The sequence below is a fragment of the Anopheles cruzii genome, chromosome 3 (genome assembly GCF_943734635.1).
Source record: "Anopheles cruzii chromosome 3, idAnoCruzAS_RS32_06, whole genome shotgun sequence".
In the NCBI taxonomy this organism is placed as follows: Eukaryota; Metazoa; Arthropoda; class Insecta; order Diptera; family Culicidae; genus Anopheles; species Anopheles cruzii.
In genome coordinates, this window is record NC_069145.1 from 85,477,888 (window position 1) to 85,492,886 (window position 14,999).

At 51.1% G+C, this 14,999-nt stretch overlaps 1 protein-coding gene across 1 annotated transcript in view; it reads left to right on the top strand.

The window, feature by feature from the left end:
* LOC128271193 (potassium voltage-gated channel protein Shaw-like) overlaps positions 1 to 14,999 on the top strand; it is a 34,612-nt gene that overhangs the window by 9,186 nt on the left and 10,427 nt on the right. The window contains exons 2-5 of the mRNA XM_053008636.1: positions 1,252 to 1,446; positions 1,645 to 1,863; positions 2,925 to 3,528; positions 3,801 to 3,890. Of these exons, the coding sequence (XP_052864596.1) occupies positions 1,252 to 1,446; positions 1,645 to 1,863; positions 2,925 to 3,528; positions 3,801 to 3,890 (1,108 nt within the window). The remainder of the gene's footprint in view (positions 1 to 1,251; positions 1,447 to 1,644; positions 1,864 to 2,924; positions 3,529 to 3,800; positions 3,891 to 14,999) is intronic.

The window sequence follows — 14,999 nt, forward strand, 5'->3', positions numbered from 1 at the left end:
GTCTAGTGGCTAGCGAGCTGTCTGGGTCTGGGCGAAACGATTATCTTCCATTAGTGAGTGAGTCCTCTGTTTACCGGCTCTCCAACTGACTGACCGGGCTGTGGCGCCAATTCGCACAGAAAAATAAACCCTCGAGAGTCAGGCCAGACGCAAACTTTCATCAGTCCACGCGCTTTGATTTCGTTCGGAGCGCGTTAAAAATTTACCAACCCCGGTTCCCCGGACTTCCAGATATGATATCCGGACGCGTGGCGGAAGCACGGTGCCTGAAGTCGGAGCTGCCGTATGATTCCATCTAATGATTCGAGCGCGCACGTGTACGGCCCGCTGTCTTCCGAAAGATTGAACCGAAACTGTGTTTGCCAAAGATAATGTGCGCCACAACGTGCGACCCACGGACCCCCTTGAGGGTCGCCACAGTCACCCGGACGTCGTCGTCCGGGGCTCGTTTATTATTTACGCAAATATCCCCAGGCCTAAGCCCGACCGAGTGACGGCGAGACCATCGTGACGACGAAGCGCCTGGTGTGTCTGGCCCGAGCCGCCGTGACGAGAGCCGGCCGGCGAGGCCATGGAATCCTTTTCCGGGCGCGCGACGTCATCGTACTCCATCGTACCAGAATCAGGTCGTGCGTCGTCCTGCGGGCACGCACGCAGGGCCTGTCCGTGCACCGTTTTTCCACTTTATGGTAATGATTTATTGAGCCATGTAATACCCGGGGTCGCCCGACGGGATCCTTGTCGGTTGTGTCGAAGTTTATGATACATGAACCGTTTTTGCGGTCCACAAAGAGTCACCCGGCCCCCCTTCGGTGGCCTTCGGTGACTTCTTCGACTTGCCCAACCAATCAACTTCAGGCCTGCCGTAGCGCCTATCGTTATGGCCCGTTCCGTCCGGCATCCTATTCGGTTGTTCATCGTTTTATCGTTTAGCCGGGTGGCCCGACCTGACTGCGAGTGGACCAAATCAGACAAAATACGTACCCCGCGTGCCCATATCGCCGCTAATCGAATCGAGAGACGGACCGGACTTTATCTTTTCCCGGGACCCGGCTTCCAGCGCTTCGTGGCGAAGAAAGAATGGGCCCAAGTTTTTCCTCGTCCCGGAAAAGGCGTGAAGTCGGAAACTTTGTTTTCCTTGCCCAGAATCGATGAATAATTAATTCAGTTTGACCGACCGCCCCCCGGGCAATACCTAACCCCCAGTAACGGTTCCGGTTTCCGGTCCCCTATTTCTGTCTTCCCCCACAGCATCGCGACACGCAGGAAACGCTGGCCGTGCTGGAGCGGCTCGATCTCGACACGGAAAAGCCCACGGAGGAGGAGCTGGCCCGGAAATTCGGTTACGAGGACGATTATCTGAAGGGTACGGTTTCCTGGTGGCAGCACATGAAGCCACAAATTTGGTCACTGTTCGACGAACCGTACAGCTCCAACGCTGCCAAGGTAGGTGTGGGGCGGAGGGCGGCCATTGGACGCGACGCTTTTGGCAGGCGCCTTTAATCGGCCCGGTCCAGGAGCTTAGGGGGGTTTTATCGTGAAAAGAGATCAATTCGGGACTAACTTGGGTTCTTTTTTTCTTTTCTCTCTTTCTCCCTCACACACACACACACACACACACACACATAAACCCACCCGCTGTAGATTATCGGTGTGATATCAGTGTTTTTTATCTGTGTGTCCATTCTGTCGTTCTGCCTCAAAACGCACCCAGATATGCGCGTTCCGGTCATCCGGAACATCACGGTCAAAACGGCCAACGGCAGCACGGCCTGGGTGTTGGACAAGGCGCAAACAAACGCTCACGTGGCGTTCTTCTACATCGAGTGTGTCTGCAACGCGTGGTTCACGTTCGAAATTTTGGTAAGTCTCCAAGGGTAGTCACCGAGGGACAGGATTCCACGACGATTTATGTAATTAGACTTGACAATTAAACGACGACAGCTACAGCAAAAAAAGACAGACCACGAGTACACGATCTTGAATTTGTAACTTTCTCCTGGGTTTGGTCCTTTCCACCCGAAAACGAATCACGTCCGTCGGTGAAATGAGCCGTTAAATTGTGTCCAAAATTAAAACCAACATGTTAACCGGCCCGACCGTCGCCGGCAACCGCTCCTTACTAATGGTGAACATTTGTCGCACTGTCGCAGTAACACAAAGGGGCCCCTCAAGAAAGCGGAAGGACGTGACGCAAGCGGACACAAAAACCCATTAAAGCGGGCGCTCGGTCACCCGTTGCGATGATGCTGTTGAAACAATGGATTGCAGTAATGTTGAAAGTTTTCGTGCAACATAAATCGCCCGCCCGGAAAGGGGGACGCGTAAAGATTGTGCGAAGGATGCGTTCGGTGCCGGGGACCAGGAGCCAGTCAGTCAGGAAGTGGAAGTAATGAAATTTAATATATCTTCCTGCTGGGAAGAGCTTCGGGCTGCTCGCAGCTACTTGTTACGGGCCGGAACAATAGGGCACCGGGAATGGCACTGTAACTTGAGATCGATCGTAATTCGTGCACGATTTCTGCTCTCTCCCTTCCTTCCTACTAAACGAAACGCCTATTTCCGACATCATCGTCGGCTATAAAATCTAAAACAATTGGAAGCGTAACTCACAGCGCCAACCAGCGCCGTTGGTGTCTGATTTCTTTCGCATAAATCCCTTCCGAATGCGGGTGTGGACGCCCTGCTGTGGGCAAGTGTTACGTGACTATCGACTTAAGAAACCAGAATGGCCACTTCGGACAGGACAAAACGAACGAATGAATGTAACCCCTTTCGCAGCAGGAGCTGGGCCCGTATCTGGTCCGAGGAGCAAGCCATGCTGGACGGCCATAAATTGCGTCTGGACGCATTAAGTGCACGGCGTGACTTGGAGTGGCGTTTCACACGATCGCTTCGAACTTTTTGCCCCCTTTCCCCGCCAGGTACGCTTTATTTCATCGCCCAACAAGTGCGAGTTCGTGACCTCATCTGTAAATATCATCGACTACATCGCCACGCTGAGCTTCTACGTCGATCTGGTGCTGCAGCGGTTCGCGTCGCACCTGGAGAACGCGGACATCCTCGAGTTCTTCTCGATCATCCGCATCATGCGGCTATTCAAGCTGACGCGCCATTCGTCCGGCCTCAAGATCCTGATCCAAACGTTCCGGGCATCGGCCAAGGAGCTGACGCTGCTGGTGTTTTTCCTCGTCCTCGGCATCGTGATCTTCGCCAGCCTGGTGTACTACGCCGAGCGGATACAGGCGAATCCGCACAACGACTTCAACAGCATCCCGCTCGGGCTGTGGTGGGCGCTGGTCACGATGACCACGGTGGGCTACGGTGATATGGCACCGAAAACCTACATCGGTATGTTCGTCGGAGCGCTCTGTGCGCTGGCTGGTGTGCTGACGATCGCCTTGCCGGTGCCGGTCATCGTGAGTAACTTTGCGATGTACTACTCGCACACGCAGGCCCGCGCCAAGCTGCCGAAAAAGCGACGACGAGTCCTGCCAGTGGAGCAGCTTCGGCAGCCCCGCACCGCAGGTGAGTCTCCTGGGGTAGAGAGGGACTTTTAGAATTAATTTCAGCCGCGATCTGTTATTCACCGCTAGTTAGTTCGCAATTTATTTGCTACCAACCACTGCGAGCTCTTCAAACACCGCCACGGGTCCGGTTCCGTCATGTTCACTCTCCACCATTTGTTTCCATTTTCATTACCCTTGTCACTATGTCCGTTTATACGCTTACTGCTGCTGCTGCTGCGCTATCCTTCGACACCACCGCTTCACACCATTCGGATCGACTCGACTCCGCAGGTCAATCGGGGCCGATGGGCATGCCCGGGTCCGGTCCCATGGCTCGCCGGATGAACCAGGTGAAGACGAAAGACCTAGGACCGAAAATCGGTAAGTAATGGCCGTTCCAAATTCGCTTTTGCACAAAATGGCCACCGTGGGGTGCTGGGCAAAATCCATTTTCTTCACAGGACGCTCGCCGTGGCTACTAGATCGGCTGTCTTCTGAGACACTCGGCACCGCCATTTGGCTGCTAGTCCCCACACTCCCCACAGGTTGCTACGATTTCTTAAATCAGTTTCGTCTCAAAAGTTTCGGAAGTGACCACCAACAATTCCCATTTACGCAGCCTCAGCGCTTGGTAATTTATCAAAAACCACACCCGTCCCAGAGGCTTCGTGCACTTCCATAACTTTTGTGATAAAACCGCGTCAAGCAACACACTCGACTCGACAACAGCTCGACACGGCACCGGCCAAAAAACCCATCACTCATTTTCACGCCCGAAAAAACACGTTTCCGTTTTCTCCCGATCGGCGGCGGACTAATTTATCACGCCGATTCACACCTCCCGGGACACACCTTTTGCCATTTCACTGTAAAACTCATTCACCTCAAACACACACGCTCGCATATAGCCCGCGAAATGATTCATGGCCCCGATGAACCGGTGAGCGCCGCCGGCACTTCCACAGCTCAACGCTTCGCTATTAAAAAATTCTTTTATGTTTCTATGTTGGTCCATCGTTTTCTTTCGCCCTGCCCCGCTATGCTCGACGTTGTTCGTCGGCACAACATCGAATTCTCGTGCCAACCGTCTTTGATTAACTGTCGCTCACGCCATCGATATGGTGGAAGTAACGAAGGAATGGAGAAACAATTATTCCATTTTCAGTACTTCCGTTTGCGACCGGCGGGACGATCCCCCTCACGCCCGCCCGTCCACCCGCCGGTTAAATCCTGTCCGCCAATTAGTGTCTCTGCTACTGAAGCGAACTGGTTTCAATTTTCTGCCTCCCCGATGAGACCGCCAACGAAGCGCGGAATGTTTTGAAGCATGGCCCACAAAAAGGACCCTCTTTCTGGCTACTCGGGTTCGGGTTCGTATTTGTACCTCTTTTTTTTCCACCGCCCAAGGTGCGCTCGTTAATATTGCTTATTTTTGGGTCCAGTTTTGCGGCAGTAAAAATATAACATTTCAAATCTCTCGAGGCATCGGATCCCGAAGCCACTGGTTCCGCGACATTCCGAGTACGCCCAAAAATTTAATCATCCTAGCCCGTCCACCTAATCGCCCAATTCTGTGTAATTATCCTTGCGGACTTCAAGTCGCCGCCACAATTTGTGCCACCCGAGTGCACAAGTCCCTGTTCCAGACGCCGGCCACCGAGACCGCCGACCACCGGTTAACTCCGCCCCAGGAGCCGCTGGTCGATGGTTTGGCAAATTACTAGAAACGCAATCGACCCACTGGCCATCGGAGTGCTCCGAGTGCTGGGGCCCCGGTTCAACCGGACCGAATCGGAATCGAAACTCAGTGGCCCGTGAATTCCTCGACACCGGCATCACGGTGTGGCCGCATTGTCCTCCGATCGACACCCGGTTTCGATTGACCGGAAACGGGAAGCGGGAACGTCGACCGAGCGGTGGTGGTGTTCTGGTGAGCTCTGGCAGCTGGACACGACCCCGACGAACGATGACTTCACGGTCCCATGGGTGCCATGTGCTTCGGGTGGAAGTAATTAACATGACAGTTGACTCGGTGTCGGCTTCCTTCCGACGATGACGACGCCGACCACGGTCTTTGTACACTCGCTGGAACGCTACAAGGATGTCCATTGTTTCGTCCGACTAGACCGACCACAACGGGCGATACCGTGAAAGTTGTGATTTTTTCGACTTCATTTGTTCCGTCGCCTGAAGAAGAAATATTTCTGCCATCAAGCGACGACTGAAGGAAACGTCCAGCCAGCGTGGCAAACCTTCGGAATTGGGATGGCAGTCGTAAGGAATAGAAATAGACCAAGCCGCCCATCGATCGGGCCCATAGTGAAGGCAGGTTGAAAGAAGGGCAAACGGTCGATCCTTGCAACCTCCTGACCGGACCGTAATGGAACAGGCAATGAAGCGTTGCGGTTCGCCACCGACGACCGCGCACTAGCCGGGCGCAACACTCCGGAACACGGTCCAGCGGTGCCGCGGGCAAATACAATTTCCTAGCGTTCCTGATTTGGGCCAGTCGCTGCGGTCGCCATTGTTGTTTGCTCGCTGGCCACTCACGGTTTCCACCGTGTATTTGCTTTGCTTTTCATTCCCGTTTCCCGCCGATCGGGGCCACTTGTGGGGCTTTTTGGGGGTGCTCTTTGTACCACCTCAGTGGGGCAGGCTTCCGGCAACCGTACCAATCGTTTTTTGCGTTCTTTTCATAAATCCAAACAGGATTGTTGATCCAGTGCCGAAGCCGCGATGTTGCGCACTTTTTGGAGGGCGCTCCATTCCATCATCTCACCAATCGGTACGCGAACAAGGCGCAAGCTAATTTGATCGGAATTTAGGTAGATTTTCCCTCTTAATGATTAATTATCACTCTCAAGTTGAGTGACAGTTGATAGGTTAAATGGATCGATTAAGGAACCAATAATGTCTTACTTTGCGGAAGTTTTACTAGTTCGTGGCTGAAGCATTACTTGAACCAGCACATTCCTTTTTACCGTGAACTCGTTATCGGGAGGTTAATGGCTAACCTGCGGCATCACTTGGTGTCTGTCAAGTGTTAGGTGTGCGAGCTTCGGCCACGGTATGGAAATGAGGGCCTCCTTTTCTGGCAAAGGAGTCCACACTGTCCCTGTTCATCACCATATTTTTTGGTCCTGAAATAGTGATCAAAATCTCATCAATTTTGAAGGATTTTGAAAAGCTCCACAAAAAGACGTGGCTCCAAAAAATGAACGCTCGCCGAAAGTGGCTGCCACCCACTGCCAAGTAAGACCAGATCGACCTTATCCCAGCTGCACAGTAATTAGTCAAACGCTTTCCTTGCCCCAAGTGTCCGCGAATGATTAACATGCAGCGCGAGTGCTTCATGTAACAAATCATGCCCAAGCTCCGTGTGAGAACTCCGTGATTTGTGAGCTTTCCATCTTCTAAACCCACGCGGGATGTGCTGACGGGCCCATGTGTGTGTGTGTGTGCACACGTGGTCGAATAATAAGTATCACTCCCACATTCCAAGCCCCTGTCTGGTCGGTTGGCCTGACTCAGGCGGGAAAACAACATCGCAAACATCGCGCCCACCAACGCCAACTGGTTCGCCGGTCGACCACGGCAAAGGAAGATAAATGATCGTGATTATCCCATTTCTCACCGGCGATGAATGGCAATGACTGTGTGGCCGCACACACACACACACATACCGTGCGTCCGTTGCGGCGGGGGGAGCGAAAAAGAAATTCCACATCCGGTTCCACGGGTCGGGTGGAAATATCCGGGAAAATCGTGTACAACCCTAAGCAAGGCCCAAACCCGGCCGGGTCGAGTGCAGAAACCGAGCGGGAAACATATTTGCCGCTATTCTTTACGTTATTTAATTTCGCTCGCCGTATCCGGCGTGCCGCGAAACGGAAGCGCGCAACGCCACGGCACGGCACGAAACAACCCCGAAATGTTGCTTCGGAATGGCGCTTACGAAAACCGACACACCCCCTCGGTGTTGTGCCAGGCTGCGGGCCAGTTGCTTCGGACAGTTCGTTTAGTTAATTAGCTTAAACCGTGTGGCGCTTCATCAGCAAATGGATTCGGGACAATTTTTCCGCATTACGTGGAACGATTTTCCCACGCGCCCCGTTAACGCCGTCGGCAGCGAGTGAACATTTTTCAACCGGCTGGCTTATGGGAACGTTCCAGCGTTTCGAGCCAGTGACTGTGAGGAATGCCTTTCCAATTGCTTGTTGAAAGCCTCGGGACGGATGGAATTTGCAATTTCACTGTTCGGAGGATCGGCACGGAATCCGGGCGTTGGGCGTTGAAATGTCGATCCCGTATTAGTGAGTTATGAAAACACACTGACTCGCTGTATCCAATTATCGTCTAATCTGCTGTCAGCTTATCGATCCCAATCCTGATTTGGGCTCGAAAGGATTACGGTTTATCCATTCGGTACCATTCGGAGCACCCGCGTTGGATGGGTTCTCACGGATCAGGTGGGGGAAACTGGGACTCTGAGATGTGTTGTTGTGGATCGCGGTACATGTGCTGGTTCATTCGGGATTCAGATCAATCCGTGAGGTTCTTTTTTCCCAAAAAAATCGTTTTCGTACAGAACATGAATTATAATTCGCCAAACAGAACTCGTCAGAAAATAACTCAAACAGTCAACCACAACCAATTCACACACAACCACACGGCTCCACACTCGGGTACTCGCATACCACATACGCAGATTACTCCTGTTTGCCGGGTTCCGTCGTTAGAAACACTTCCACAATCTTCCGTTGGCTGTTGGGCACCATCCAGAGGAGAAGGACAGCGCTGCGTCTCTCAGAACATCCTGCTCACCGTGCTTCGTGTCCATTTTTTCTTCCTTCCGGCCTCGCGACGGCAGATGTTGCGTCAGCCTACATCGGCAAAGCGGGTGGCAAAATGGCGCAGCTCTTATAACGAAACGCTTCTTCACTAATCCCGGCCCGGCTGCACCCGGCACGCTTCATCCGAACCGGCCCACGGACGACGGCACGTCACACGACGCCGCCGCCGGGCGGTCCTCCTTTTTTAACGAAACAATTTTAGGTCGAGATAAAAAGAATGAGCACTCACAAACAGTGATATGGCCCGGGGCGGATGAAGAACCTCATTTTTGCATCGCTCGACCTGGGCGTCCTGGCCAGAAACGGAAACACCAATCCACCAGCGCATATGTTCCGTTCCGCAGGCCAAAAGTTTAACCGAGCGCCAACCACCGAGCTGGCACAAGGATTCTTCCTGTCCTACTTTCCGGTTCCTGTATTAATAATAGTTGCATGAAGCCAGACGAAGAAAAAAGCCAAATGCGCACGCAACATAACTCTAAATAGTTCGAGCATAAAAGGGCAACATGAAAGTGCCCGAACGTAACCCAAACCAAACCGAGCCATACAATCGACCCACGCGACGCACGACGGGTCACTCACCGCGACCGACCGACCAACCGCATCCTTATCGTCCGCTGACCATTAGCGGGTTCGTGGACAAGTATTTAATCATTAGCTGTGCCGTGCCGCGTACACACCGAGTGGCCGTGCCAATCAGCCGTGCCACCGTCGCGTACCTGTGCCATCTACTACCTTTCCGCCTTTAGCCGTGCTATGCTTGGTGTCCTGTTTCCTGTTTGCTCTGTCCGTACCGTTTGTTTTTTTATTGTGCTGTTTTTGGTATCCTATTTCGTATCTCTCTCTGGTCGCCGTTATGGTTTTGTATTTTGCAACCGCAAACACTGTGTCCGTTTCACTCCGCCTGTGTGTGTGTGTTTTTTGGTGTTTTGTTTTGTGGGACGCTAGTTGATGAGTGTTAAAATCTTTTATGGGTTGGATTACGGCGAAATGTTTTGCATTTTAAGTGTGATTTTCTCGGCGAGCGCGCAGACGATATCTCTTCCGATTCCATCGTTTCCCGTTCAGTCGACGCCAGAAACTTTGCAGAAGGAGGAAAGACCGCATAAAAAATGGAGCACATAGTGGCTGCCCCGTTCCGTGACTATTACTTTGCTGCTGTCCGTCAAACTTTCAGCCAAACACTTTTTTGTGCCACCCTCTGCTATCGCTTTCGGTATTTACTTTCATCTCATCGCAAACCCGCCCCAAGGCAGCCCGACTATCGTTCGTCTGTCACTCGGCAAAAGTTGCCCGTCGAATCACCGTCTATCAGTCGGTCCTGCTAGAGCAAGGGACCCCTTTTTTGTGGCTCTTTTAAGGAGTGCTTTAAGCTCGGGAAGAACAACTGCTGCGCAAAGAACTACCGCAAACGCGCGATGCTGTGCGGCTCCCTTGCGGATGGTACATAAAAAGTTTTCGCACGCTCGGCACGAGACGAGATTGCATTCGGGCTCAATAGCACCAGGACCGGGGTGGGACGGGGCGGTCGGATTATGTTGACCGGCCGCCATCCACGCCTAACGAGCTGTCGATCCCGGATTGGAAAATCTTCACCGGTTTATAAAATATGCCAATCTATTGCAGCCGATCGCGAGGCAGGAGCATCATGTTCCAGGCTGCACCTTTATGTTGGCAATTTTTTATGCGGAGATTATCGCTTCCCCGGGTGGAGTGGAGGAACACTGTGCCCACACGGTTTATGGGGTGGAAAATGGGGCGAAATTGTGTCCCGCCGATCCCCTTAATCGATTCAATGGTCTAGGGATCCTTATCGCCAGAAGCCTTATGATTAGGTGCTGAAGTGGGCGTGTAGCTAATGGTCCTTATCTTTATGCTTGTCACTTTTGCCGCCGATCGGTAAACGCTCGGCTTGTTGAAGTGAAGTATGAGAGTTACTACCCTGAACGTTACTTTCTTTGTGGACAATTTTGGGATGGTCAGTTCAATCAAAGTTGTTCCAGGTGAATAAACCCAATCATTTTTTTTAAATAGAATGCGAATGAAATAGAACATAGAAGGTTCTCCCGTTCTCCTGGAGTTGGAAAGGACTCTACTTTCGCCTATGAGGCATCTCGGCCCCAAACTATCTTTAACGTAAAATTTTAACGCCAAACAAACACATTTAACAAATCAGATGCCACCGGCATAAATTGATGCAAAAGCATTCTATTAGCAACTGTCCCCAACAAACTTAGCCACTTTACTTCCAATCTGCATGTCCAGCCTTCGTAAATCAACATCGCCAGGGGAGTGTATCAGTTACTGGAAACTATTTTCTCATTTCACACCCCGCGAAACTCTCGGGAGAGCCACAAAAACGAACGGTGGAAAAGTTTTAACAATCTCTGCCACTTTTTCTGCCTCCTTTGTGATTCAATTTTTGAATGCGATCCCGACCGATCCCTGACCGAGCGCAACGAACGCGAACGCGAATCCTTCTGACCTTTATGACTTTGCCGCAGTGCGCTGCAGTAATCGTAAAGCATGACAACGAAAGACTCCTGCGCACACCCCTTAACCCCGGGGTGGCTTGGGTGCTTGGGTCCCGTCCTACGCTGGCCCTTCTGTGCTGCTGCTGCTGATAAAATTCTCGTTCTCGACGTGTCAGACACGAACCGTAATGTGGAATCATTTTTCTTTCCCGTCGCAAGTCGCAAAACCCGACAAAACGGAGAGCCTTTTGCGCTCTGCCAGCTTTCAAGGAGTTAGTCGAAACGATTGTTGCAAGCGAACGAGCTTTTCGCAGCCACCGTCCGTGCGTCGTGCAACAGTTGGCCTCCGCTTTCGGTCGGTAAGGTGAGAAAAATCGTTCTCAACGAAGGGTCGAAAAAACCAACCGCCCGACGGCTCACGGTGGTTGCGGTTTGTGTGACTTTTGGCCCGCACTCTCCAATTCCACCCCGGGTCGTTCGTTAGCTTTGAATTCTTTTTCTGATCTTTTATTCGCAATCCTCTCCTATTGCTCATTTCCATTTTTTGACTGCATTTTGGACTCAGCGTGTCTCCGGTGGCCACGAGACCGCGCTACCCGTTAATCCGCAACTATTACCAGGAAATCCGAGCGAGTGCAACATCCGGAGCAGCCCGGATCAGGCTTCTGCCGGGAAGTTGGGATCCGATGGCACGGCACACGGTGCGACACCGACGCCGGAAGTCCCAGTGGCACGGCACGGAAAAATAACAAAAATAAAGCTGGAGCTAGCGGTTTCCGATGGGTTGGCGCCATAGAACGCGACTTCCTGCCACTGCCGCTGTGCTCCGTGTGTCCATGTGTGTGTGTTTGCATATGCTCCCGGTGATTGCTTTGCCCTTTGCACCAACTCTTACCGGCCCCCTCCAGAACTCGGAAGACATCCGAGAACGCAACCGGGCGAATCCACGTACGGGACGACGCAGCACAATCCTTGTTGCTATTTTCGGGGTTTGCATTGACACTCGTGAGGGATTATGCTCCGTTCACCATAATTTGTACTTCCTTGTCGTGCTGTTTATTTGTCAACAGTGACTTATCCGCCGGAACAATAGCTCTCGGCACATCGAAGCAAACACCGCTCGGTGGGGGGTGCCCTAAAGGATGGACTTCTTTGAGTCCGAGCCAAGACAAGACGACCTGTCTAGATAAAAATTGACAAGAAAAATAGAACACTGTTAACACAGTGTTGCACCAGACCGATTTAAAATGGCGGTATATTTCAACACCCTCCGTTGACTGTTGATTGCCCCCGGAAGCAATAGAAGCGACGTTCTTTTCACCCGAAAGAAACGCGGGTCTTTTCGCCAAGCTTCGCCCACGTTGCTTAAGGGAATCCATTCGAAATACGCAAACAATCAAAAATAATTTCATTCAGCAGCAACGTTACTACTTCTCGGTAAGGGTTTCTGTATGTTTTTTTTTGTTTCATCCATTCGCCCTTTTATGCGTTGAAAGTTTTTGCTTCTCAATCCGCTTTTTTGCCAAATTAGGACATCCTTTTTCCGCTTCGGAAGTCGCACATCCCACAGACTTGACCTCGGTCTCGGTTGGGCTTCAGTTAGCACCTTTTTATTGGGATTCTCAGTCTTCGGGCACCGTATCGCGGAATGTTCCGTCGTTACTTCGGATGGGTTCCGTTTTTTTTTTTGTTTCTCCATTCGAATCCCGTTTCAAATCGGTGACCCGTACGCAACACAACACGATTTTTGCTTGCCCGACCGCCATTGCAGTTTCCAGACAGCGTAGCCGTCTCAGAAGCAACAACCCTACGTAACTGCCGGACCCACGGGAACGTGTGCTTGAATTGCGAATTTCCATGTTTTTCGTTTTTTTTTTGCCCGATTCTATCCTTATCCAAACTGCACAACCCCATTTTGTAGCCAGCGCCATTTTAGACCGTGAACACGATGGAGGATGTTTTCGAGCGTTTTGCAAATTTGCAAGCAACCCGAGAAGGCAAACAATGGTTGCCAGAGCTACAAGAAAGGCATGATGACATTTACAAACACGGCGCGTATGGCCGTGTGTCTATGAAAGTGTGTTGCATAATCACACATTTAACCAAATAATAAACAAGACAAACATGGAATTACTTTTCTTGGTTACTTGGCCGCGGACGAGAAAAGCATAAAAGCATAAGATCTTTTGTACGTGGCAGTGTTTCGGCCTCTTTGCTTTTTTGTGCCATTGGAGTCCTTTTTACTGTCGCAACAGCTTAAGAACCCTTTCAGGCGGTTGTACAAAAATGTAGTAATAACATACTAGCACCAGGTGGATCAGCTTATTAACAGACCAACAAGGTATGCGAAAATAGATCTTCCAGAAATATCTCAAACATTCCGTCGTTGAAGATCATATGAAAAGGTATCAGCCGACAGCATCGGAATCTTGCCTTTACTATAGGAATGAGGTATAAAAATGACAAGAAACGTCGCGGATGGTGTTTAATGCCAACAAATAAACTCGTGTTGAAAGTAATCATGCTCGCGCAAGTGAAACATCGCATCGTGGGCGCGAAAAACAACTATTTTTAGAAAACTTTCCGCCCGTCCCCGTCGCAGTCTGGCCGAAAATATGGCCTCGTCCTTATTGAATTAGGATGCTACCCATAAACCCCACCCACCGGCCAGCCGTGGCCAGTTAACGAAGTTATGCGCTCTGCTGGAAACTCAATCAACACGCACGTCAAACTGATACGGGTTCTTCCAAGTGGCGGGCGATAAGAAACCAGCTCGGCGCCAGCGACTCCTTTTACGCCATTCGTGCCGAGGATGATCACTTTCTCGGCAGAAGCGACCGATGTGTGTGTGTTTAGTTTTTTCCCGTTCGCTCTCCACCCGCCGCAACTGGTGTCCCATGCCATTTTGGGTGTTTATTCGGTTCCACGCAATGCGCCAAACACGGACTGGCGATGATGCTTCGGAGTGATAATAGTTTATGCTTCTCATTTCGGCTGTTGGCGTCGGCCAGGAGGCCACCGAACGCACTCCAGGCGATGAATATTCATGAGCCGACCGGGGGCCAAAAACTTTAAGTAAGCAGCTGCGGCGGGCCAAAGGCCGTGGACGGTGGCGATGCTCCCGGTGGGCCATAAACTGCCAAACCGTAAACCCCCTCCGGGAGATGGTCCGGTGTCCGGTGTCATGTTGCAGCACCGGGCGCAAATCAAACAAACGACATTAAATTCTGTCAAACATACACTGTCGGGACGCACGGATCGTTGGCCTCGCAGGAACCGTGCTTTAATTTGTCCGAAAGTTTGGAACCAGATAATGTAATTTCTGGTTTGTTGTTTCAATTACTTCGCAGGACATCTGGAGCACTCTTCGGAGTTGTTCTGGGTGTTTCGTGCACCTTCTAATCCGGGATTCACTGCACGTTCGGTGCTGCTGTGCTAATCAACAGTATTCCTAACAAGCTGAAGCGGTATTCGCAAATTATCGAATCGCTTGCAGAATTTTAATTGAGGTACAGTTGGCACAACGGAAGCTTCCTTTTCTACAATAAAATCATTACAGTGAAGCAAAGTGCTGACTCTGTGTTGACATGGCACAGGAGTAAGTCCTCCAAGGTATAGGTCGTTTATCGTATCACGCAACGATTACCATATTCAGCTAACTTAAGTACCTTCCGGTCGGAAGGAAATTACATGATGCAGTGGTTAAAAATGGGCAACCGCTGGTTAAGGATCCTTGGGGCGGGATTTAAAGCTCTTTTTGCCGTAATGGTTTCGACACGGATGGAATATGGAACAGATGTTCCGATTGTTATGTAAAAGTGGTACTCGTGCCACTCATCACCTCAGCTCGTCCTTCGGTCCGTTTCCACCCACCCAAGAATGAATGGGCCGCTCGCTAAATCGTCCAGTTGCCGTCTAATGAAAAATTAAACCACTCTACATTTCCATATCCGCTCGCCATTTCGTAAGTCGTACGATTGCAGGGCACGTCATCGAACAAGAGTGGACCTGGCCGATAAAAATGGCTCGATAATTACCGCCAATTGATTGAGGGCACTATTATCGGCCCGTCAAGTGCGCCGGCTATGCAATGGTGGAACAACGCAAAAAATTATGGAACGATCTATCGATCGAATAAACGATTCTAGCTTGTGTTATGCAAA